This window comes from Pimephales promelas, chromosome 15 (genome assembly GCF_988280905.1).
Source record: "Pimephales promelas chromosome 15, fPimPro1.hap1.1, whole genome shotgun sequence".
NCBI lineage: Eukaryota > Metazoa > Chordata > Actinopteri > Cypriniformes > Leuciscidae > Pimephales > Pimephales promelas.
In genome coordinates, this window is record NC_142783.1 from 27,541,465 (window position 1) to 27,568,160 (window position 26,696).

Below are 26,696 nucleotides of genomic sequence, written 5' to 3' on the forward strand. Positions count from 1 at the left end.
AATGATTTTTTTCAGTGAATACCTGAATGCCAGTGGACAATCTATGCTTTTTTTGTACTTAACGTTTTGGATCTACAATATTATTGTAGATCCAAAACGACAATATTGAAAGTGGTTACAACAATCTAAAACCTGAACAAGCCTTAAAAATTCCAATCCTTTAACTCGGTTCAATTGAAACCGACCGGTTTGTATCGACTCTACGTTCTCAAGGAAAACCACACCTGATTGGACGGTGGAGTTTAAGCATGGTGGATCTGTCCAATCAGAAGCGTCGTCTCATGCAGGTGCCGGAGGCGCTGTTGAGCCGCTCTCCGTCAGTCTCACACTAACACAATACTGAGACTCGAGTCTCTAGCCACAGCGTCAGCGACCCGTCACACAACATGACAACAATCTAATGTGATATTCTGTGAACAAAACCGCTTTTGTTGGAGTATTTTTACATCAATTGGACTAAAAGAACGGCACATCTTACTGAAGAGGTAAGCTACGCGACACTTTCAAGTTGTTTTGGCCGTTAAAACGCGGCGTAAGTTAAGTGTTGTTTGCAACAGGTTGCCTGGGAAAGAAAGCAGCGCTGCACTTCGGGAAGTGGCCAGCTAGCTGTGTTAGCAATGCAAATATTCAGCATAGCCCTAAAACACACTTTCGTTTGTATCAAATAAAGCTCTATAGACATTCAATAGACAGTTTATACGATTGAAAAGTTCTGTGTTTCACTGTTTGATAAGTTTTGAGGGCACGTAAAGCTCATACAACGGCTGTCTCTCAAAACCAAATGAGCTGCCTACCTAGACAGCATTTGTAGGCATCAAGCGCTTTCTACGCCCAAAAGTGGCAGTTCACTTAGCTAGGTCTTGAGAAAGATGTCCTGTTGTTTTGGTTTAAGTAATAGTGATTATGAAGCTGCATGTTTAATATGGTCAAAACTATGGATTTAAACCACCTGTTGAAATTGTCTAGAAGTTTCTTTGATCGATACATGGACTGCCATTGCCCATCTACCCTCATTACAGCCATTAGGGCACAAATGTCGCATTGTTGCCTTCGGGAAGGTTCAGAAATCTGATAGCGCGAACTCGTCATACTCTCTCTGGTGTGATTACTGAGATACCATGGATCAAAGCTGACATGGAAAGGGCGTTATCGTTTTATTTTACGACTGAATTGCCTAAGGGAAGTGAATGGGAATGATGTATTTTACCAGTCATATTACAGACATCTATAGTTTATGTTGAGAATTATTAAGATCCTGTGTCATTGATGAAAATGGTCTCGGACTCTAGACACACTCGGCTGTTTACTAGGCATATTAAAAGTGTTTATGTGCTAATAAAACTGACTGTTAAGTGTTTTGGTTTATTTTATCAACCTCCTTTTTGAATATTCAATGGACTCTGACAGTTTGATGAGCTTGTAAAGGAGATGAAATAAAGAGCAAGTTTTCCATTATTGATCAATTCTTGTGTTCCTAGCTGCAAAAGTTTACACAAAGTGACTATAGTATGTGTAACTTGTAGGCTACACTTAAGATGTTTATATTTTATAACAGACTCAAATCATTTTACCTCACTTGGAGAGCATCATATCACCTTTATTACTTGTTTATGGAGTCAGTTTCAATTAATGTTCTGGATTAAATATACGTATATATGTATGTCTGTTGACTAATGTACATAATGTGAAATATGGGGGTGTGACAGTTGACCCATAGACTTTGTATGTGCTTCACTGTGTCAACACATTTTTGGCTTGGCTTTGTTTGTTGTAGATGTAGCCTACCTTTTTATGTTGCCAAGTCACCTATAGGACAATCCCAGCCAGGGCTGGATGTGTGATCCATGTCTTCATTCCATTATTAGGAGCACAATTGACAATCTTATCATTTCCTCCGATCACAAGCTGCGAGTCAGCTGGCTGCTCTGTGTTGTTTAAAGATAAGTGTTCACTGCATGCTGTGATATAATTCAGCTCAGAGGTGGCCGTATGTAACCTGTATCAGCAGCACAGTCACAGAGATAACCTTCACTGCTCTTGATGCGCGTTCTTAAGTTGAAGATCAATTGTTCCATAAAATTATTCAGTGCTGTTGATGACAATAAATAATAGGTCTTGGTACAGGTGTGGAGTTACTACACAAATAAATGATGTTATAACGGATGATGGAGGATTTTGGCTTTGGGTCAGATGGGCTTTCTTTCAAGGAGACAGTATCTGTTTTCAGAGTAGAGCGAGAGGTGTTAATGCCAGCACGCTCTAGAATCATATTACCTCACTGCCACGTTCCTTCAGTGAGTCTGGCCTGTCAGACTGATGAAATCTGATGGCCTGTTGGATATATAGAATATAGAGAACAGAACAGTGCGACTCTTCAGAGACGGTTTGAGGATTATCAATGGATTTAAATATTTATATCCAGAATAATTCAATTTATATCCAAATTATTCTATTCTTATTATTATAGTGTAAAATAGCTATTTAATTTGTTGTTGTTGCATTTGTTTTACAATAAAAAAAATTAATTATTCTTATATAATTAATTCCTGTAATGGCAATACAACAAACTTTCAGCAGCCAACTCCACTCTTCAGTGTCACAAGATCTAATATAATATACTGATTTGGTGCTTAAAAAAACATTTATAATTATCAATCTTTTTTTCCTAGGATTTTTTTTTTTACCTGTATTGTTTTGTTTTTTTTACCAGGTATTTTTTAATACCTGTGTTGGTCATGCAATAAGTTAATATCCATGCTAGTGACAAACACCCGCATCAAATGTTATCAGCAAATGTTTTACAGTTCTGTGTGGAACTTACTAGCAAGTAGGCTGATAGTCTCAAGTGTTTCAGCCTCATTCTCAGGTTCTGTTTAGGCTACATCTGTGGCCTGGTTACTTAAACTGCTTAGACTAGTCTTAAAAGTTAGTCAAGACTGGTTTAACTTGCATAAAAAGTAGATCAGTTTAATTTGAACTGGAAAAGTAAGACTGATTAACTCTTATTTAACTATTTGTTCTTAAGATACAGTCTTAACATAGTGACCAATTTTATGCAACTGGTCTGGCCCCTGGAATTAAGAATTAAGTGGACAATGCTAAATACAGGTGTAAACGGGGTCTAAAACATTTTGAGCTTGTCCACTTTCAACCAGTTCCAGAGGTAGTCGAAAACACATTTGACCGGATTGCTTTCATAATGTAAACAAAAGACCGAAAAAGACCTTCTGACTGCAAACAAATGACCGCAAAAGACCTTCTGATCTGTGTAAATATGGGAAGTGTGCTAGCCAGACGGAATTTAGCTAAACTTTGTCAGCTGAAGACCTAAGTTTGGTTTAAAGAAAAAAGAAAGAAAAACCAAGCAGCAAGCACAATGTTCTCTCACCATTCCTGATTTCTACTCACTGGTCTCGCGAGTATAGGGATATTTGCAATGAATAATTTCATTAACGTTTAAACAAAAATTTTGCAACCGACTAATCAAATAGACCAAACCTAGTCATAATGCTTCTCCGTTAATCTGATATAAAATATCATACCGTATTGCCCCTCATAACTGGCAGTATAGCCTCTAATGACATAGAAGAAAACGGAAAGGTTTTGTGTAAGCTTTCAAAATACTGCCGGACCTTGCTTATTTTCCGAGTGGACATTTCTCTGAACCCGCCGCCGCGAGTGCCACAGAGAAAATTAACACATTCAAAATCTGAGGTTAAATTAAATGATTTAATTTTCCACTTCAGATAGTAAACTTTTCAAGATAATATTTTAACTTTAAAATGTAACATTAACATGATGGTAATTTAAACGTAGCCTTTGTAAAAAAAATATAAAGCAAAACATTAATTGTGCAAAGGGAAAAAAAGTCGACTAGCAGCAGTATCGTTTATCCCTAATGGATATCAGAGCAGAAACGAAAGCTGCCGCTCTCCGTATGTAGATTGCATGAGCTTATTTCATCCATTAACCAAGATCAAAAGATCTGAAAAAGCCCATACATTTAACTGCACATAGACTCTCCTGTCAAAGAAATCAGGACAGAAGTGGTTGAAAGTGGACAAAAGAGACGGATTAAAACACCAGTTGTAAACAGGTACTTGTCTCCCTCGCCTACTTGTGATCCGATTGATCAAAACGCATCTTAATACCAGGTGTAAAGTTTAACAGGGCCTCAGATATGTGGGATGCATTGATGTGGGAAGAGAGCTATGAAGCTGTAGACAGTAGGGCTGCGCGATTAATCAAAATGAAACCGAGATCACGATTTGGTTTAGTGCGATTATGAAATCTCAACGATATCTATTATACACAGTGTTTTATTGAACAGCGTCTCTGGGATCAGTAGTAAATGCTGCATCTGAAATCACTGTGAGTTTGGATCGCTTTAGACAGGACTTTTTAAATTCAAAATTCTCTGCTGTCCTGATGGACTTCTACGGTTAAAAATAAACAAGCCACAGACTCTCCTAGAGAGCCCACACAAAATGCCTCAGGGCTACTGTTCTGTCTAGACCTGGATTTTCCCACTACTTTACAGGGGGCCTGTGAAGAACAATAACAACACGTTGGTCCCTGAGTGTTTTAACGAATGACCCCTGAAAAGAAAGCACATGGCTCTCAAATAATCGACTTGAAAACTCGTCAGTTGTGTGAGATGTTTGTTTGGACTCTTTGTCACCTGACTAATGCTAGCTGTGAGGAATCTTTATTAATCTCTTGATTCCGTTTGGGGTCTGTTAGATCTCTGTCAGTGCAGGCTGGTCCAGGTGCAGCAACCAGTCAAAAGTGGATGAGCCACAGATCACCAGTACTGTGCCTAATAGGCTTTCAATGCTATAAATTGCAACACATCAGCACACTTTAAAGCATGCAATTATTTTTCGTCTGCTTCTTTGGTGATCATTTTATGTTCTCACTAGGGGTGTAACGGTTCACAAAATTCACGGTTCGGTTCGATACGATACACTTGTTTCACGGTTCGGTTCGGTACGTTTCAGATACAGCAAAAAGAAAGAAATGGCAGAGAAATTTCCTCGATTTAAGTTTTTAAATTATATTTTTATTAAAACTAACATCATAAAGTATGATATTTTTTTAACTTTGAGCAATGATGGAACTATACTTGACTTTTCTTAGGAGCATATAAAACAAAACAGCTCCTTGGACAAAATGAAATGTAATATTGTAGTAGTTATAAACAAAGGGTTATTTTAGTTTAGATTAACATTTGAGGGCAGCAATTAATGTCAAAATACAACTGACGTGATGTTACTTGAAAGCATTATAGTCTACTATTCCTTAGGGACAGGGTTGGGGTAGGTCATATATTTATATATACAGTAATGTAACGTTTAGTCAACAGAGCGATTATGTGTGTTGATAGCACGCCAAAAATGGAAATACGAATTGGCGAGTCATACATATGCCATTTCATGAGATCAGTCTGTGTTGACATTAATAACATTACCAACCACAATACACTTATTACCATAGTGTAGTTTAGGGGCAGGTACTCTGTCACCATCAGCACATCGATGGACTGTCCACTTCTGCTGTAAGCTGAAGATCTGGCTATGTGAAGACCACCTTAAACAGACTTTTTTAATATCTTTTAAAGTTGCAATGCCATGACCCTACAAACAATCAAAAATTATGTTAAATGTTGCGTGAATCTAGTCTTGAGACTAGAAGACTTTAAGACTTTCTTAAGACTTTAAATGGACCAGTGTGAAGGCATTTTTTTGTGTTTTAAATACACAAGGTAACACAATAAGAACAAGAACAAAGAAACAAAGTGCAAACAAACAAATACAATAAATATACAATAAAACAAAAAGCAATAAACAGTGCTTTCATTTCAGGATGTAACAGTGCTTTCTGTTCGGGTAAGTAATATGGCCTTCAAAAGTAATCTAATAAAATGTAAAGTATCATAGTTTTCACTGTATAAATTGATAGATTAATGCTTATTAAAGCTATTCATTCAAGAGCTGTGAGTAATGTTCTCTTTGCCTTTAGTTGTTTGATTCACATTAATGTCGCAGTCGTCAGCATGTTTATAGACTCCTGTCAGAATCTAATCATATATTCTTCCAACTATTTATGGCCCATTTAAGACATACTCTCCAAGCTGTTATTTTTTGTCATATTTTGTGTGTATTTAATAGTTTAGACATGCACACATAGCCTAAAGTATAATTTGCTTGTGTAGTTGTATTCTGTATCGGAGCACACACAGAAATACGTCTTGAAGTTGGAAACAGCCTCTCTCTTGCTTGGATTATTCTACATTTAATAGCTCTTTTTATCAAACACTAGAGACTGCATTTTACACCAATCACGGATTGTGGTGATTCTGATGTTGAGTTTAGGTTTTAGGGAGAAATGACAACGCACCGCTGTGAAGGGAAGGAAGTGGCGCTAGACAGATCTAGTTCTTAATGGATTAACCTCAAATATCTCCTTTTTATAATTCTTGGAAGCCAAAATCTAAAAATAAAATGAATATCACAGGCCTAAAGTGTAACAGATGTTTAGTGTTTAGTTCTCTCTGCCATCGTCACTAATTAAGCAGGAACTTTTGAATTGTGTTTAGATTGCGTAAAAATGCATCACAGACAAATGGTTTAATTTTATCTTATGTAATATAACATCTATAGCAATAATAAATATTATGTGTGTTTTCTTAATTTCTCTACCGACAGCAGAACCTGTAAGGCCGGAGCTTATCAGTACTCTGGTCTTTCATAACTTAGCCCCGAGGCCCATTTACAAAATTGAAAATTGTGTATGTTGTTCATTTTCTCATGATTTGAGAGGTTGAGCCTTGCTGTCTTGTTTTCCACCTGTCTGTCTATTGGGTAATTTATTCTCCAAACGTTTCCATGTACATTCCCTTTTTTGAATGTCTTCTATGGAATTTTTTTGACTGAAGGCAAGTAGAATGGTTTACTTATTAAGATCACATGCAGGTTTTATTTTCTGTTCCTGAACAATGAGACCAAAAGTGATTTATCCCTGCAGGCTGGTGTTGTCCTTTACATACCATGCTGTATCCACATATTTTCCCTCTGTGTGTCTCTTTCCCTCTCTTTTCCACTTTCTCTCCAGCATTGCTCTCCCTCCTGGTACTAAGTGGTACGTACGTGTCCGATTCTTAGGAGCCTGGAATCTGGATTTTTTTTTTTTTTTTGTATGCAAACACTGGGTGTTGGAATGTTGAGCTGGAGCTTTGGAGAAGATAACGATCCTGGTCTGTTTCTCCTCTACTGTGACAGCCATGGAAGTGTCGGCCTGTCCAACTTCCCTATCTCCTGCATGTCTTTGCAGACATCAGCTGAGTTTTCCAGTTCTATGATGAGAAAGATTCATATCTGTGAGGTGTCAATTAGTTTATTATTATTATTTCAGTGTAAAGGTGTGGTGGACCCCAGAGCTTTGTCATATAGTTATAAAACCTATTGAAGGCAAAGGAGCTCCGGTCCCTCCCTGTCGCAGAATTCAGGTACTGTTTTCCATACTTGCCACTCCTCAGGACGAGCCGTTTCATGTCTATCAGAGTAACAGGTTCTGCTAGGCCAAGGAATAAAACATCCTTCATGTGAATAATGCATTTTATTTTGTACATTGAGTGGGACTCTTTGCTGTTTGTTTAAGCTAACAGGCCATAATATAATATATGAATTATATAGTGAGCCTTCATACTCTTACAGACAGGTTGAATTGCCACTCATCATTTTGCAAGCAGGATGTGCATATTATATTTTTTAAAAATTATAGAATAGTCACAATACACTGTAATGAAATTTGATCAAAGGGATACATACAACAGAACAACTTTGGTAACTTTATTAGGGATTCATCTATATTTAATTAATACAGTGTTTTACATTTGATTACTTTATTCAATTTCTGTACCAATCACTCTAATCTTTAATTTTTGTGTTTTATTGCTTGTTGAATGAACTTATTTCATTACAGATTGTTTACTTTAATAATGTTTGAAATTGATAATTAATAGATTTATATAGATTTTTTTAATTTGCATTAATTAATTCCATTACTAGGCAATGGCGACTTGAGTTAAGGAAGCAGCAAGCACATTTGAGCTTCCATTTACCATATTTCTTATGTCATTTGTCTTTAATAGCTATTTTTATGACCGCATTCTGTCATTTTTGTCTGGGTTTTTTGCTTTGAGAAATAGATTAAATCACATATTTTAATCTTTTATTATTAGTAGCTGATTTTCTCAAATGAATGAGAACTAGTGTAATGATAGTCAGAGTTGATCAGTATCATCTGTTTACTTTGACAATACTTGTTTGCGTTCTCTTTTCATTTACATTAGCGAAACTACTTTATCACAAAATCTTGCCAGGAATGTGACCGGTGAGAGGCCGTCATGTGCATTGCGTAGTGTGTTCACACAGCCGCAGTATCTGTGAGGAACGTTTCCCAGGTGGAATGAAAAACAACAGGGTTGTTGACACAGTTCCCACTAATGCTCACGTCTCATTGGCTGCCTTCGGGCCAGCCGTGCTGCACCTGCTCTGGCTAGAAACACCTGCATTCACCACAAACGTGCTCTTCCTAATCTACCTCGCCTCGTCCCTGGTCTTCCACACTGGAAAATATTAGCCTTCCCTTTGGCATTTATCAGAGATCAGCCTGATTATTTAGCCGATAAAAGCTAATGTTTGGATTTGGGTTGGTTTACTACATCAGTGTAAAGGGCAGATTCTTAGTAAGAGCCCAGATGTCCCTATTCCCTGTGTAAGAGGCCAGAGGCTTAGTGTGCTTGGCCGAGCTGTAGTTGAGTCGTGGCCAGCCAGTGGCTGAATGGAACAGGAGGGTTTGAAGTAGGCTACTTAAGCTCTTGAACAGCAGATGGTTTGAAGCTTTATTTATGTTTTTCAGTCTTAATGCTCTCCACTGCGTGTTGTGTCATCAAGTAGGGGGGAAGGGGAAACATCGTCAAGACAGTCTGTATTGGTGTTAGCATGTTTGTGTTTATACATGTGCACGATCTGTAAAACATCATTAAGCCGCCTTGCACAGCCTCAGGGTACAGCATTAACTCATATTGGCTCAGCAAATGCCTGATACAAGTATTGAATTGTTATATCCTGATAATTGTGAAAGCTATTATCTTGGTATTATTAAAACACTGTTTAGCGATAGACAAACATTATTGTTGTTTAATTAGTCTGCAAGTTACTTTTTAAGGCCAATTCACACACAGGTGGTGACCAATGCAGAGTGGACAATCACCAAATTACAGTAATGTCAATTCTCAGACACTCCACGACCCAGCAGTCGTCGAGTTAACATGTTCAGTGGGCGAAAACAAGCGCCGACCACAGATCTGACAAAACTGGCGTCTGTGTCTGTTGCCGTGTTGTCGTTCGTCACCATCTGTTGGTTTAAAAAAATGTTTTTGCCCTTTTAAATAAAAATATTATATGAACCCTGAACATTTAAAGGGTTGATGAACTGAGAAATCAAATTTTCCTTGAGCTTTTGACATCTAAGAGGTCATCATATTATAAGAATATCCTGTAAGTTTCAGAACTGAAAACGTCCTTGTTAGTCCAATAAAAGCTTTTATTGACATCAGGCTCAGCAAACGACTCGTTTTTCAAAGTAGGGAACTATGACGAGAAAGAGGATAAAACACCACCCCCGCAGAAGAAGATCAATGCCTAGCCCCGCCCACCGATTCACGCAGTACACGCATAGCTAAAGAACGTAGATCCCTACCTCTTGATGACAAACCGGATCGAGCTACCGAGCAATACAAAATATTGTGCAGTGCCTAGTTGTGGAAGAAGACAGTTGCTGCAAATGCTTAAAAAATAAATAAATAAATAATCATGTGCTTTTAAGAATAGTGGTTTTCTGCAAAGCTGGGACAATAAGTGCTTCCCTTCTCCTGACAGTGCACATTTACAGTATAAAGAACCTGTTAGGGCTGGGTGGTGTGTTGACATTGTAAGGAAAACCGATACTGTGTGGTGTTTGAGAAAACAGTCAAAATCTGCTAAGGGGTAATAACGAATTTGCAACAGCTGAATGTGAAATATGTAAATGTAAAAAGCCAAATATGTTCAAATATGTAATATATTTAGTAGTTCACTTTAAAAAAAAACTTTTGCTGATAATTTACTCACCCCATGTCATCCAAGATGTCCATGTCTTTCTTTCTTCAGTCGAAAATAAATTAAGGTTTTTGATGAAAACATTCCAGGATTTTTCTCCATATAATGCACTTTACTGGGCACCAAACAGTTCAAGGTCCAAAAGACAGTTTCAGTGCAAACTTCAAACTGTTCAAAGGGCTTTAAACGATTCCAGACGATGAAAAGAAACTGAACCTTCAGCCCACAATAAAATACAGAGATTCTAAAATAATTGTCTAATAGGGTTGTTGGATTGAAAATAATCCAAGACATTTGAAATGAACTTTAATATGTCGTGTTACAAAGACAGAGATGGGCTGATAGTGATCAAGGCCTGTAGGCCAAGATTTGTGTACTTTGGGGGCTCCAAATGGTCCTTGTGGTTGAAAGACAGTAACACAGTAAAGTTCATTTAAAATGTCTTGGATTATTTTCAATCCTACAAGGTATTTGAAATTGTGTGTGTGTAGCCTATACGGTAACATAGCTGTGCATAATGTCTCTGATATGACCAGACCTGATTTGCTCACATCACCGATGCCAGAATAAAACAATGGCAAAGGCCAAACTATCGGTTTTGTATTGTCATTTACAACCTTGTAGCGTTTCCTAAACACAAATTGTGGCCAACTTTTCAGTAACTTACTCCATAAATTTCCTTGCCAAAGGACATTTTTCCTTTCATTTGGCTGGTGTTGAGTGTTCATTTTGAACCATGTACAGCACTATACCTCAGTCGTCCATCTTGAGCCACTCTCATGAAAGGTAGATGTCTGTTGTGTAAATGTATGGGGCTTTTTGGCATTGTCAGGGGGATTGTTTGATATGGCTCAGTATTGCTTATTGTCTCTGGCGCGGTGTAGTAGGCGGCCTTAAGATTGTTCTCATCTGTGGCCAGCAGTGTGGAAAAGACCATAATAACGTCAGCAAGAGTATCTGAATGTAGGGAGTGTGTGGCGCTCACGTGGATGTTGGCTACTTTCAAGCTACATCTGTGTGTAGGTGTAAGGCTACAATCCTCTTATCTTTTTATAGGAAAGATTAATTGGATTTTCTCCTGTCGATATATCTGCACAACTGCATCCAAACAAACAACAGTGGCTCAGAGGTCTTAATGAAATAAATCACTGTTCACAGCAGCCCTGCTTTTCAGCTCTTGTTCTTTTGTGTCTTAATGTAACCTTTACTTTGGTTTACGCTAGTAATCTGGTAATAAGGTTGCATGAGAAAGAGTTTGCGTTTGCATGCAGACATTTGCAAGCTCTTATATTGGTCTGGTCTGAGGAGGAATGTCATTCCCAGGCTGTTTTGCATTCCTTCCGTGTGCATTATGGGATTGTTGCTCCATCACTGCACAACGATGATATCCGAGATGGCTGTGTGAATTATAATGAAGGCACGCAGGATCTATAAACAAAAATATCTATATTGGCAAAGCTTCTTTGCTTTTTCAGCAGTCATTACTCCAGTCTTTAGTGTCACACGATCCTTCAGACATCATTTGAATATGCTGATTGGTGCTCAAGAAACATTTCTTATTATCAACTGTATTTTGTGGGGAAATTTTTCAACTAAATAAGAAATATTTCTTGAGCTTGAAATCAGCATATAAGAATGATTTCTTAAGAACCATGTGACACTGAAGACTGGAGTAATGATGCTGAAAATTCGGCCTTGCAATCAGGGTAACAAATTATATTTTAAAATATATTAATTTAACAATTTGTTAATGTAATATTTCACAGTTCTACTGGGCTTTTGTTGTTGTTTTTTTTACTATTTTTGATTAAATAAATGTAGCCTTGCTGAACTTAAGAGACTTTGACTGGTAGTGTGTGCATATGTTTATATTTATTATTAGCATTTATTGAAGATAATGCAGTCCTTTACTCTTGTCCATGGCAAATCAGGACAGATTAGCATTTACTCTAAAAATGCACTGTAGTCACCTGCATTTAAGAGTTGTGTCATCAGCTTGTGATCGGATCACAGATCCGGATCTCAATGCCTCAATGTCACGGGGGTTGACTAACTTTCGTGAGGCACACTTGCAAGGTCTCTCTCTCTCTCTGCCGTGCACACACAGCAATGTATGTTATGCGTGCAGTACGTTCTATCTCGCTCTAGATTCCGGGAGATTTTAACTCCGTTGCGGGCATCAGGGAGACGATATCAATATGCGGGAGACTCCCGGATCTTCCGGGATGTTTGGGATGTCTGTGCTGTCACCATTATTAATAGTGCACTCACTATTTCTCTCTATTTCAGGAGGGGTCAACTGAAACAGACTTTTAGCATTCAGGGCAAGAGAGGAGGCAGACGTGTCAGAACTGACGAGAAAGGAGACCCTGCTACAATCTGGAGGGCTTATCCTGGGCTGACTGGCAAACACGGGTGAGGACCCCCGTGTAGCTTCTCCCTCTGTGTGTGTGTGTGTGTGTGTGTGTGTCCTCTTTGTGGTTTCCTCCGTTGGTTCTCAGGCCTTGGGACCTCCCGCCCACAGACAAAGCTGTTGTCATGGCAATGTGTTAGGCAGTCGTGCGGCACAGATATCTCAGAGCAGTCTTAACGGGAGGAGGGGAAACTGAGGTGGGGCATGGCAGAAGTGAGGGGAGCAGTCCATTAGTGAGGAGTGAAGCTAGACTAAATGAGGGATAGTGTTAAAGATAACAGAGGTTCTGTATCAGACAGAAGGCTCCGCTGAGGTCAGACTGAGAGGCAGAGTGAATCAAGAGTTTCCCAGAAACTCCAGTGATTTCATCTCAGCCATCACCACTTATTCTGTAACAACTTATGTAATCAGCACTACTTTATTTACTGACTCCAACAAGATGGGAGCTAAGATAATGCGTTTGGTCAGGCTGAACTTTTAAAACTTATTAAATTGCCTTTAGCACTCCCAAAATTAGCTTGCAGCTTTTCAGGCTCCTGTGAGGTGCGTGGGCCTTCAAGAATATTGAAAACTAACCTTCAAGGACACTATTGTAAAAAAATAATAATAATAATAAATAATAATAATCATTTTAGAATAAGTCATGGAAATGCTGGTAAAAACTGTTATTCATTAACAAAATATACAATATTAATCTGGGTCCCATCAGTATTCAGATTTTCTTACCCGTGTAAGACACTTAACTGTCAGGATGTCAGATACATATTATTATATTTATGATTTTTCATCAGCATGGGCTGGTTCTCATTTTGTGTGCCCATAATATGGGAGTAGATAGAGAGGTGAGGAATGAGGAAAGTGGAATGGAGGAGGGGTAGATGAAGGGACAAAGGTTATCCATTATCCTCACTGTGCAGTCCTTTCTTTATCCTATGGGATAGGTTTTTTGAAAGAAGACTCCCATTTTACATGGTATCACTGTCTCATGCATAATTCAACGGTAGAACATTGGTATCTAGTCAATTGCAAACACTTCAGTTCTAAATCCTTGCTTGAATGCCCTCTTCTTCCAGTGTCTCCCTCAAATGCACACCTCGTCACCTGACTCACTGAGTGACAGAGCCATGACTCAGGGCTGTTTGTTACTGAAAACTGTCTGAGAAGATGGAAGGAAAGGCTTGAGGGGTCAAGGGTCAGGGCCGCTCACATCTGCAAGGTCTTGTTGGGGGTTTGAAAAAGGGAGTTGGGGTTTTCTGAAAAGTGTCAGCTGTCTGAAATGGGGATGATAAAGGGGCAGATAACAGTGATCTGGCCTGTCTCAGACAGCTGACACAGCACTCACAACCACAAGGCCACTACGGTGGAGAAGAGGACCGTGTGGCTGTTTATCGCTCTGAGCCTTTAACGTGAGGACAGCTTGTTTGTTTCGTCATCGTATTGTGCCGTTTTTGACACAGCTCTTTAAATAACTGTACACTCATACTGGACTGAAGGCCATAAATAGCATTATTAATCAGCTGTTTTGAATGAGGGTACATTAATAAAGAAAAGATAACTTTCTGTTGTGACCGCATAGAGGTTTTTGTGTTTTGCATGGATAAGTACTCCTAATCATCATTGCTTTGCTCAACATGGCTGTTTTGCTCATGGGACCCGTGTTTGAGTCCAGTCTGAGTCTTGTCCCAAACCCATTCCCCCTTTCTCTTCCTAAAAAAAATTATAATTAAATGACTAGCCTGGGAAAACCCTGACAAACTTCTGGCAAATTTGAGATTTGCTTTGCAAGTCCTTTCTGGCCAAGAGCCCATTCAAGTCCGTTTCCAATTTTTCCAAATCGAGGTACCATTCACAAACATTGAGGCGGGCCTTACACGATGACGATTGCTCTGATTGGTTTTAGGTCTATCCAATTGCACCCCGAGGCATTTGACCAACCGTTGGGGACGCCCCTTTGGAAATGGGCTGTGATTGAACCTTCCCCAGACCCACTCTGTTGCAACTGAGAAGGGTCTGGGTGTCAACCAGGCTATTAAATGACAAAACAACTAGATAGATCTTCACTTTAAAATGCACTGCACATATATTTATTTAATTAAATCACAGATTTGTCACTTGATAATTGCATCCATATTGCCATTTTGATTTTATTTCAATTAATCATTCAGCCACATGTGTCTAATCTCTAGATATCACATCAGTCCCTACTATGCAAGTGTACAGGATTTGTTTTGTTTTGTTTGAAGCTCTCTCCTCAAGCCACATGATTTGATGAATCATTCATATCTGTAGCACAAACAGTTCTGAAAGAAATTATGAATTAGGTTTAATACTTAGTTTGTCCATAAAAATGTTGGGTGGTATTTTAAATTAATACATAATTCATATAAATACATGTGAATAAAAATATTTTTAAATATACATAAAATATCCTTGTTTGTGGAAGACTCCTCTAACCGCAGTTCCCTTTCTTCCAGGTGTGGCTCTCTGTCCGGAGCTACTGACCTCAGCCCTGCTGTCATGGCATCAGCCCTCACACCATGCAGAAAGCACCCCTCCTAACCCTCATACCTCACACACACTCACACCACACTTCACCACACACACACACAGCCATGATGACCACCTCCCACATGAACGGATATGTGACTGAGTCAGATGGCGGGGGAGGCACTGACATGCTGGAGGAGGTCCAGAGGCACAGGGAGATGGCGGTGGACTGTCCCAGTGAGCTGGGTGCTCGTACCCTGCCTGTCAGACGCAGTGCCCAGCTGGAAAGGATTCGCCAGCAACAGGAGGACCGCAGGAGACGAGAGGAAGAGGGCCGCAACCGGCAGGAACTCGACCTTAACTCGTCCATGCGCCTCAAGAAACTTTCCCAAAATCCCAAGGTGGGCATCGATAACCCCACCTTTGAGCAAATGGAAGGTCCCGGTGGTTCCATAGGTGGTCTTCAGAGCCTCACTGCACCACCAACTTTACTAGGTGGGTGTAATAAACTGCTAAGAAGCATTTGTTTCCAAAGATTGCCACTATAAATCCACCCATGATATGCAGAGCAAGCAGCGGTATTGTTTGTGGCCTAGCGTAGTGTGCTAAGCATACATACTGATTTATGGTGTCTATCTGGGTGATACAAGTTCGAATCTGGCTTGCAACATTTCCAGTTTTCAATCCCCTTTGTTCTCCTCCTCGTTTCTGTCATTTGTCCATTAGGCTTGCTGCGATAGTTGGTGTTACCAGTTTTCAGCTGCAACTTGCCCACCACAGCACCACCCCTACCATCGCTTAGATTTTTTTTATTGTAATAAAAATCAATTTGTTCAGATAGAGAACAGACACTACAATTAAAAACTGAACGCGACTGCTCAAAGCAGCGTGACCCGACCAAGAGTCGCAGCAGCAGTGAGTTTTCATTGTACTTTTTTGTTGTTGTGTTTTTTATTATGATGAATAATAAAGAACCCACCATTCAAGTAATTGCCGCCCCCGAATTGCCGCTAATTCGAAAGTGAAAAGTAAAACGCACACAGCCATTCATAATGGTGCATGTCCACTGGCGCAGAGCGAGGATTTTCAGTTCGTTCATATGGAAGTTGAGCTTCACACTGAGTGTGAGGCTCAACTTCTGTAGAAATTAACTGAAACACTCGCTCTGCTCCGCGCACGTGGAAATGCACCATAAGCGTTTTGAAGCAATTGCCAGTGTTGTCACTGGTCAATTAACCAGTGGGAAAATTTCCTCACCATCACATCCCTACTGTCCATTAGTGATAAGACAATATCATTGTTGTTAATGTTAACTAAACCTATTAAAAATCATCAGTCATTTTCATTAAATGAAATAAAACATCAATATTAGATACAACTTTATTGAAAATTAGAAATGCTAAAACAAAAAAAAAGCTAAATAGAAATGAAAAAAATAAAATTAATTGCAAAAACAACCCTGCTAAAATTTCAACTAAAATCAAAATTCAAGGTGTAATAATAAAAGTTCATCCAAAATAATATTAAATACTATAATAGTCTGTAAATAAAATAAATAAATAAAAAAACCCAGCATGAAATGCAATGACATTCAGACTTTTTATAAAACCCAGGAAAGATAAGTCATCCGTTGCCCTCCACAATGTCATCAAAAATAGTGAAAAAAAAAGCAAGTAGCATTTATGGTAATGAGAGGTTGAATCTGAATCTGAGTTACTGAAGGGCTGTTGACTGCTAAAATCAGCATGCATGAGTGAAGTCATTCTCAGAGGAGGCAAAGCGCCGTGTTTCTGATGACTAAGAGTGTTCAAGAGGCAAAGAGCCACTGGACTTGAAACTAAATGAAGACAAAAGTCCATTTATATGCCTCACTATTTTAATATCCTTTTTAGCTGATTTTTCTACATTTGTTTTTCACTTTGCTTTCCTCACAAGACAAGCTCATATTCCTTTTCTTTAGCTTCTCTCTGCATGAAGCCTCTCACTGGAGTTTAATTCTTTAAATTGGATAGACACACATGTTCAGCTCCTCTAGTGAATGCTTGGTTTTGAATAGATCTCCATTAGGGGAAGTCCAGCATGCATGGCAAAGGAAGAACGAAATGAGTTAGTGTGCAAATGAGAGGGGCACTTGGAATTGCTGCTGAAAGTCATGGCCGAGGGATGTGTGAGTGAAATTCCTCAGGGTGGGAGAAGAGGACCCTCAGAGGGGGAGGTTAATTAAAAAGCCTTTTATGAAACATTCTGACCCAGACCGCTCCTGCTGTACTGTTTTTCTTCGGTTTTCCTTTTTGTTTGTATTCCAGTTCATCTCTGCATTGTTTGTCACGCTCTCTCCATGCATTTTTTGGACTATACAAAACTCTTTGTGGCACGAAATTGTCTGTAAAATACATCCCGTCAAGGACAAAGCAAAGGCAACACTTAAAATATTTGATTTGTCCACACTAATACCTCTATTAGCCACCCACTTAGACATTACACACCACACAAAGAAAACACACCCACTTCTCACTCCTATTGTGTCTTGCCATTCTCTCATTATGGCATTTGACGCTATAAAGGAGAATTACAGCATAGCTAAAACTTGGTTCGTCAAGGACAACACTAGAATAGCTGAATTACATCTGTGATTTACTCAAACGCAGTTCAGTGTGGATGTAAAACAGGAACAGTAAAAATGCTCAATGGGGGAGTCTTTGTGAGAGGCCATGTCACCAGTTTTCCGGGTGAATGATTCAGAGGTATGTACTGTTGTCCCTGGGTCAAGTCACTGTTTCTTCTGTTTTTTAATGGCAGGGTGTTTACTGTTTTCAAGTACATGAGTGATCTGTAAGCATAACTGAGACTGAATGTATGGTTGGTGTGTTACTTTCAGAGCTGGAGGACCTGTTGATGTCCCTCAAGCAGGTGCAGCATAGTTTAAATGACTCTCAGAGTCAAGAGGACGTGGAGCTGGTTCTACAGCTGGTCCAGAAGCCTGACTTCCAGAAAGCCTTCAACATTCACAACGCCGTGGCCTACAATATGAACCGGCCCAGCCCTCCCTACCCCCTGACGGATCACGCACTAAGCCTCGCACAAGAGGTGAGCGCCACTTTGTTACATACTGTACATGGAAAGAGGAGTGCCCCTTTCCATGTAGGAGTGTTGCATACATGGAAAGATGAGCAGGAAACATTCATGAATTGTAAATGTGGATGCTGCAATCATAAGAAGTGCTCTGACACTTATGGCTTTAGAATACGTCTGCTACTAATAAAAAACAGCCAGACAAACAAAAAATTTGAGGGTTTTTCCTCTCTGACGGCCAAAAAGGATAGAGCCACATGATTGTGACCACCCTCCAAACCTATAACCAAACCTATAACTCCATGTCTAATGTAGGTCTTGTGTTTTGACTGAGATTAACAATATGTAGATGGAAAATTACGTTACCATTCATAACTGGGGTCAGCAAGATTTTATTTTTTAAAAATAAAGAAAGTAATACTTTTTATATATATGCTTTTAGTAGAACACATTCAACAGAACAGAACAAACTAGGGGTATCACATACAATTTTTTTTTCATAAACTGTTAACGCCATATCAGGGGTTACAGAGAGGAGAAGAGAGGGGGACAAAATGATCAGAAGAATATTTGTAATGGTCCTTTTTAAGTCCGTAAAAGGTTCAAGGTTCCATCATAAAACATACAAATCCAGAACATTTTCAATGGACAAATATTTCACATACAGAAAGTAATAATTTTATTCAGCAAAGATGCATTAAATTAATAATTCCACTCTGCACAAAACCTTTATTCATTTGTTTATGCTTCCATTACATTGATTGAACACAGCCTCGAAATCAATTTGCATCAAAGAACAATTTCGGACTATTTGTTTCCTGTTGTATTGAATGATCATCACAGTCATCAACACGGTCAGATTCAGTTAAGTATTATAATCATAGTCACAAGCTGTCAGTGCATTTCTGTATGTGTGTATGTTGTTGGTATCAACAAATGGTTAGTAAAGCAGATGGAACATTACTAAAATGATTACTTAACACACCTCACCCAACTCTTTTCCCTAAAAAGTGATTACACCATTCTCAGGCTCCTGGTTAACCAAAAAACCTGTTGCCAGTGTACAAAAATAAAACCTGCACATTGGCTACTTTTGTTTTTTCAGTTCAATGGTATAATAAAGGTATAATCAAGTTGTGTCAATGGCATTTGATTAATCATAAGAAAATTACGTAATGAAAATGTGATTGCCTGATGGCACCACGCATAATTCATAACCCTGATTAAAGGACTGTTCAGTCGATCTGACATTAATAGTTACCCAAATGATTGAGTATGTGCACAAATGAAGCTGATGTTTGGTAAAAAGGCTCTTTAGTTGGAATCACTGTTGTGGAAAGTGCTAATGAGAGCCTGATAAACTCATTGTTGTTGTTTTTGGTTCTCTCAGGACAATAACAGACAGAGAGCTGCTCTGTCCTTCACAGTCATTAAGACCCTGATCCACTGACCTATGCTCTTCTCTCACAGTAATGCTTCCATGGGACAGAGGCAGTGTGGACTGTCTATTCAAATGTGGGCACATCTAATCCTGAGCTTATCAAGATCTTAAATATAATCTCATAAATACTGTATTTCTCAAAGTTTTCCAAAAATGTCCCTTTATACTTATATGTTCTACATCCAATAATTTAAACATGGTAGACTACAATGACTCATTTCAAAAACCTCTTAGAGGTCCCAGTTTCTCTGAACCCATGATACAAAGCTGTACTGTGTTTACAAAAACCTAAAGAAAACCTGCTGAAATCAGGAGCCCTAATTACTGGTACTTTGGTAACAACATCACTGTAAAAAGTACTTTAAAGCATGATTAATGTAGAAGTTGTATTTATTTGATGATCTGATTTTTTTTTTTTTATAAATCGGTCCTCACAGGTCGAGGTCATGATGCACAACAGCTCACAGAAGGATGGACTTGAGTTAAGCAGCCTGCTCAGGACATCTCACATGCAGGTCTGTCTCCATCACATGTACTAAACACATCCCTCACATTCCCCCATGTGTCCTCTATGCCAATGGTTCTCAAACCTGTCCTGGAGTACCACCAGCCCTGCACATTTTGTATGTCTTCCTATATCTAACACACATTTCAGGTCGTGCAGTCTCTACTAATGTGCTCATGAGTTGAATCGGGTGTGATGGTGGTACTCCAGGACAGGTTTGAGAACCACTGCTCTATGCTGCTTTGCAGATGCTTACAGCTGCAATCACAATCCCTGTCCGAGAGCCTGGGCTCTTTGAACTCTATAGCATGACATTAAGGTCAGGCTCATGTCTACTCTGCAGAACTCAGTGGCTTTCATCCTGAATATAACCCATCATCTCTGGCTCTCTATATCCTCCAGGCACTTATGATGGCCCATGACAGTGTGGCTGAACAAGAGATGCAGCTGGAGCCTCTTGTTCCTTCTGTCAATGCAAGTGAGACTCTCACCCAGTGGGGCGGGGAGACTGTCAAAATCGTGCGGATTGAGAAAGCCAAGGACGTCCCATTGGTGAGGACGTTCTTTCACTGCATCTTCTGACCATATTATGCATTTCTTGACTTTTGACACATTTTGACTTAATGTGCACGTGTGTATTTATGCAGGGGGCAACTGTTAGAAACGATATGGACAGCGTGGTCATCAGCCGCATTGTGAAAGGAGGGGCGGCAGAACGCAGCGGCCTCCTGCACGAAGGAGACGAGGTCCTGGAGATCAACGGTGTGGAAATCCGTGGCAAAGATGTCAACGAGGTCTTCGATATCCTGGTAATTCATCTTAAAGAAAGATGGCAGGAAGAACAAAGATACATAAAAGTCTGTTCTAAAACAGTTCTAAAATATTTTTTTAATATTACTTATGCATCCAAATACCTTTTTTTTTGGCCACGGAACATTTTTGTTATACCCTTGCTTACAAAATAAAGGTTTGCTGTGTTCACAGGCGGACATGCATGGCGTACTCAGTTTCGTTCTCATCCCCAGCGCGCAGATCAAACCACCTCCTATTAAAGAGACTGTGGTGAGGCCTTCAGTCAGAACTAAATAAATTGCTGTTTAAATGAAGCAGTGCACAAACTAATTAATGATTAAACCCACATCTCCATATTCACCCAGACGCATGTGAAGGCGCATTTTGACTACGACCCCTCAGATGACCCCTACGTGCCGTGCCGAGAGCTCGGCCTGTGCTTTCAGAAGGGAGACATCCTCCACATAATCAGCCAAGACGACCCCAACTGGTGGCAGGCCTACAGAGATGGGGACGAAGACAACCAGCCTCTTGCTGGCCTGGTCCCTGGTAACCTATATCACATGTTATTCTGTGGATCCAGATCTGTGTTTAAATAATTCGATCTAGGTTTTTTTGTTTGTTTTTTTACATTAACTTTAATCCTTGCATGTCTTGGGTTCTCCCAAGGTTTTTTTTTCTCCATTGGGTCATCTGATGGAGTTTTAGGACACCATTAGGTCACTTGATGGAGTTTCTCGGTTCCTTCCCACTGTTGCCTTTGGCTTGCTCAGTTGGGGACATTCAAATTAAATGACCCATCATACAATTGATCTGCTCTACCAAACTTGGATGTCTTTTTTTCAGTAATAAACAAACACTGTTAAGTTGTTTTGATTGATACTGTGAAGCAGCTTTGATACATTCTGTATTGTGAAAAGCGCTATATAAATATATTTGACTTGACTTGACTTGTCTTCTCATTTGATCGTCCAGGCAAAAGTTTCCAGCAGCAGAGAGAGGCAATGAAGCAAACCATAGAGGAGGATAAAGAGCCTGAGAAATCAGGTTAGGGTTGTAACACTCCTAAACTCATACGTGCACAGCTCTTGATTCTCATTAACGCTCATCTTCTGGTTTCAGGAAAACTTTGGTGTGCTAAAAAGAACAAGAAGAAGCGAAAGAAGATGCAATACAATGCTAACAAAAATGATGGTGAGTCTTTTCAGAAAAATATTGGAATGAAAGTGTACGTACTGAGGGGTATCTAGACCCCTATAAAGCATGAAAAGGTTTTTTTTATTAGGTGCTCCTACATAATTCAGTATGTTGTTGGTACCCTCTCCAGTAGTTTGTTGTTGCTGTTCTGTCGCATCCTTTTCTTTTTCAACTGTGTAACAACTATCCATGTTAGCAAAAACGCAATGTGCATGTGCAGTATGTGTCTATTGTGCTGATTATGAAATTTATGTTGCACACTACATGCAAAACCAAAGTATACTTTGGGCTTAATGTGTTTCCTCATGCTTTGCAGATTTTGATAATGAGGAGATTCTCACATATGAAGAGATGGCACTATACCACCAGCCAGCCAATCGCAAACGGCCCATTGCTCTAATCGGCCCACCAAACTGTGGGCAAAATGAGCTCAGACAAAGACTCCTCTCCAGTGAGCCGGACAGGTTTGCTGGCGCTGTTCCTCGTAAGTGTCTGAAAACATTTAATGTTGTTTTTGTTATTATTGTTTATCAGTCTATTTTATGGTTAAGTCCTGAACATGAAACTCTCTTTGCCACAGACACTACACGAAGCCGTCGTGATGTTGAGGTGAATGGCCGCGACTACCACTTTGTGTCCCGTCAGGTTTTTGAGATGGACTCTGCAGCAGGGAAGTTTATAGAGTCTGGAGAGTTTGAAAAGAACCTCTACGGTACCAGCACAGACTCGGTCCGACAAGTCATCAACACGGGCAAAATCTGCCTACTGTGTGTACACACTCAGGTGAGATGGACCACTCAGAACACTTTCGAAACAGTGCAACAATGCCTGGGGATCTCCTAAAACATCCAATCCTGCAGAGTTTAGCTACAACCCAACTGCCTGGATGTTTCTAGTGATCTTGAAGACCTTGATTAGCTGGCTTAGGTTGTGTTTAATTAAGATTGAAGCTAAACTCTGCTGGGAGATGGTCCTCCAGAAGCATCCTTTCCAAACATTTTGCCATTGCAAAGCAAGTGCCACATTCATTTCCTTTAGAAATCTTGTCACTCACTATTTTCTTCTCTCTTTTTAGTCTTTAAAAGTGTTGCGCAGCTCGGACCTCAAGCCCTACATCATCTTCATTGCTCCTCCATCCCAGGAGCGATTGAGAGCCCTCTTAGCTAAAGACAACAAAAACCCAAAGGTAAACATCGAGCCTGAAGGATCAACTCCATTCACACAGTATGTGTTATAGCATTCCACCGTGGTTGTTCTATGTAAACAAGTGCTAGTCAGATGCTTTTGACCATTGTGCTTGCATCATCTTGAGACCTTGGCTGCATTTAAAGCTCAAAAATGCTGCATACAAAGGTAGAGGGGCAACAAGGCATGTCTGAATCCAATGATCACGTCACATTGTGTCAACTGAGATGCCTTCATCTGATCAATTCGTCCATTTGATGACAGTTGAGCTTGAAAAATAAAGAAATTAGTAATGTAGTGATTAAATATTTGCTCCAAAGCTCCCTCTATTTAGTTGTACATAATTAAACTGTCATGCTTGTGTGGTACCTTTGTGTGCAAACACAACCTTCAAAGTCATTGCCTGATACGGCATCGAGGGAATAAGTCAGCTGCCTAAGCTTTCGGATGCGGCCCTTGTGCTTTTTTTCCATTCTCCTGCCCGTTGTCTCACGTTTTTAAACACAGAAACATGTTCTATGTGAACCCAGCTTTAGACTACAAATCCACTCCCATACTCTTGGTTTCACACTTTTGTTGTTGTTGTTCTCTCTTGTTTTAGCCTGAGGAGCTGAGAGACATTATCGAGAAGGCCCGGGAGATGGAGCAGAACTACGGCCACCTGTTTGACGCCGCCATTGTTAACACTGACCTGGACAAGGCCTACCAGGAGCTGCTGCGTCTCATCAATAAACTAGACACTGAACCTCAGTGGGTCCCCTCATCCTGGCTGCGCTGAGGTGACCCCCACTCACAGCGACCCCTCCACAGACAGATGTAAATGAAGAGCAGATAGAATCACACACTCTCGGGTGTCATAGAGTTGAATGAATACCGCTGTTTTTATACCCCAGCATTGGACACTAGATAAGGACACCACGCCCCCTCATACCTGGACAGAAGTGTCTGTCTGCACTGCACTGTCGGCAGGCTTAGGGAAGGAGTTTTTATGTCATAATTTGTTTGATCATGGTGTGTTTTTGAGTCCGTTTAGCCACATTCCAGTGAGAGAGAGTGACCAGCACTTGGTGCAGCAGTAGAATTAGGGCTTCTATACTGCTTTTGATAACTATTTATGATTGTAAATATTCTATATGTATTTTTAAAGAAGTTTTTGGACAAATGTGGAGATGGGTTTGCATTGCGGAAAAGCAACTGTACTAAAAGTCACCGTTTTAAAAAGTCCGGTGAGATATTCAGACTCCAGAACACGTTTGGCTCCCTGACATTATTAGTGGACAATGACATTTGTGCACTCTGTTTCCTCCTCTTTTCACCCTTAACCTTTGATGTTCGATGTGACCAGAACTTCCAGCAGTGAGTTCAGTGCCCATTGTGTCTGAACAACTCTTTTAACCTTACAAGACACTAAAAGGGATAACTCTTGAAGCGACTGATGCCTTCTATCCCTGTGGCGCTGCCTGAATGTTCCTATGGCAAGCAACACTGTGATTAGGACAGAGTTTAATAGTAAACTTGATGTTTTTTGAGAGTTTGTCTGGCCACATCTGAACATAGCTGCAATATGTAAGCGGCTAAATTTAAGTCTATGCTCTCTGTCTCAGTATTCACACGCACTTCCAGCACTCAGAAGTGTAACCAGTATTGTAAACAGTATTTGACAGCAATACAATGAGGTTCACCATCTGAGCGTCAGCACGGCTTAGTCTTAGTCAATGCTTCTGCACAATTTAAATTTGTTTCCTTTGTGATTTGTTTTTGATTGGATTCGAAGGTTCTGTGTTGTGTTTTACCCATTTCAACATGAGCAAAGGGCTTGTGGTGATGCTCTACATTATTAGGGTCTCATGAAACTTGTGAAGAACATGTCCTGGTTATATTTCACCCTAAATCAGAAAGAAAAACAGGCTTCATTACCTTTAAGAAAAGCATTAAGCATTATAATCTTTTTAGGTTCTGATATTATCAATTGAGCATTTTCCTCCAAATTCTCATGAGATATTTCTTGTACCCTTAATTTGCGCTCATAAAATCATATGGTGTGTATTGTTATTGTCAAAATACTGTTCAATCTCTGAATTGCTTTTGAAAATTATTAATAAAATAATTCGACTTTTTTACGGTAAAATAAAACAGCTTAATTGTGTGACAATAATATGGTTAAAAACAGGCTCCATTTACTTTATACAATATGTTTTTTTTTTGTTTTTTTTTTTTGGGGGGGGGGGGGGGGGTGTAATCTCACCTGGACGAGTTTCATGAGATTCTTCCATTAGACTTTGGATTATCAAAAGTATGAATGAAACATCAGCTCTGTGTTGAGGTGAGGGGTGTGTGTGTGTGTGTGGATGGTATGCTTGTGAATGCAGGATTTTGGGGTGTGTGAGTGCAAATGGAAGTAGAGAACTCTTGATCTTGATGCACAGAAAGGTGTGTGTGTGTGTGTGTATGATTGATAACAACACTTTTAAAGGAAGGACTGTCAGTTATTGCAGGCAAGTATTATCTCCATAGCTGATTCAAGCACACACTGCAACCAGCTTTAATGAGATTTGTTCTGCAGAACTGTTTTTACTGTTGTTGTTTTTTTTTTTCTTTTCTTGAGATAATCAGTGTGTATTTAGAAAACAACCTAAATATTTTTTTAATGTACAGAATAGCTCAGACACTAGGAAAACACACCGTTGAGGTTTTTACTCTTGTGCACTACAGTTTGGTTTGTGTTCTGAGTGTGGACGAAGCCGGTAACCCGCTGTGTCTCATGTGATCTAGTTACATGCCAGTCAACTGGAAGTAGAATTAATGAATGTAAAAGAAGAATCACCTTTCCTTCTCAACTGTTTTTGTATGAATTATACAAGTGAATTAAAGCCCAGATTAATAGTGTTTGTCTTTGTTGTTTATGGATGTGTGATGGTAGCTGTATTAGTGCATGAAGATTCAGTGCAAACATTTTATTTAAATTCAGAACATCAGCTTTCCAGTAATAAAATAATAAAAACTCGAAAGTGTTATGCCTCAACTGTTCATTCCTAGAGTAGAACAGTTTCGCAAAACAAACTGAATTAAAATACCATGTAAAATTGTGAAGTAGTTTTTCACAGTTCTATACTGTATTTGACGTACTTTTCTGCCAAGGTTATTTTCATTGGGCTATGCTTATGAGGCTATAGGAATGAGAATTACAAACTCAAAAATATCCACATGCATTATAGGTAATGAGACTGGTGAGGAAATTAACCGTCTTAATTGTCATGAAAATAAAAGACAGAATTTAGTAAGTCTGAGTTATTAATAAATATTACACAGCAGGTGTACACTTACACTGTAAAAAGGACATCTTAAAATAAAGTGTTTTTAATAGAAATGAATAAATTTGTTCAGAAATTCTACATTAAATGAATCAAAAGTCACAAAAAGATTTCTAAATATTTACATATA

At 39.4% G+C, this 26,696-nt stretch overlaps 1 protein-coding gene across 2 annotated transcripts; it reads left to right on the forward strand.

The window, feature by feature from the left end:
* The first annotated feature begins 322 nt into the window (after nt 1-322).
* Nucleotides 323-26,141, forward strand: pals1a (protein associated with LIN7 1, MAGUK p55 family member a). 2 transcript variants are annotated; one of them, XM_039691726.2, is made up of 15 exons: nt 326-485; nt 12,453-12,578; nt 15,051-15,558; nt 17,942-18,150; nt 20,014-20,091; nt 20,484-20,633; nt 20,729-20,890; nt 21,066-21,143; nt 21,239-21,422; nt 21,849-21,920; nt 21,996-22,067; nt 22,387-22,554; nt 22,651-22,853; nt 23,146-23,256; nt 23,857-26,141. In XM_039691726.2, the coding sequence occupies exons 3-15, from the start codon at nt 15,114-15,116 to the stop codon at nt 24,031-24,033; spliced, it is 2,109 nt and encodes a 702-aa protein (XP_039547660.2). In that variant the 5' UTR covers nt 326-485; nt 12,453-12,578; nt 15,051-15,113; the 3' UTR covers nt 24,034-26,141. The 2 variants fall into 2 exon arrangements, with proteins under 2 accessions (XP_039547661.2, XP_039547660.2); XM_039691727.2 differs by lacking the exon at nt 12,453-12,578 and having other exon boundaries at nt 323-485.
* The last annotated feature ends 555 nt before the right edge of the window (nt 26,142-26,696 follow it).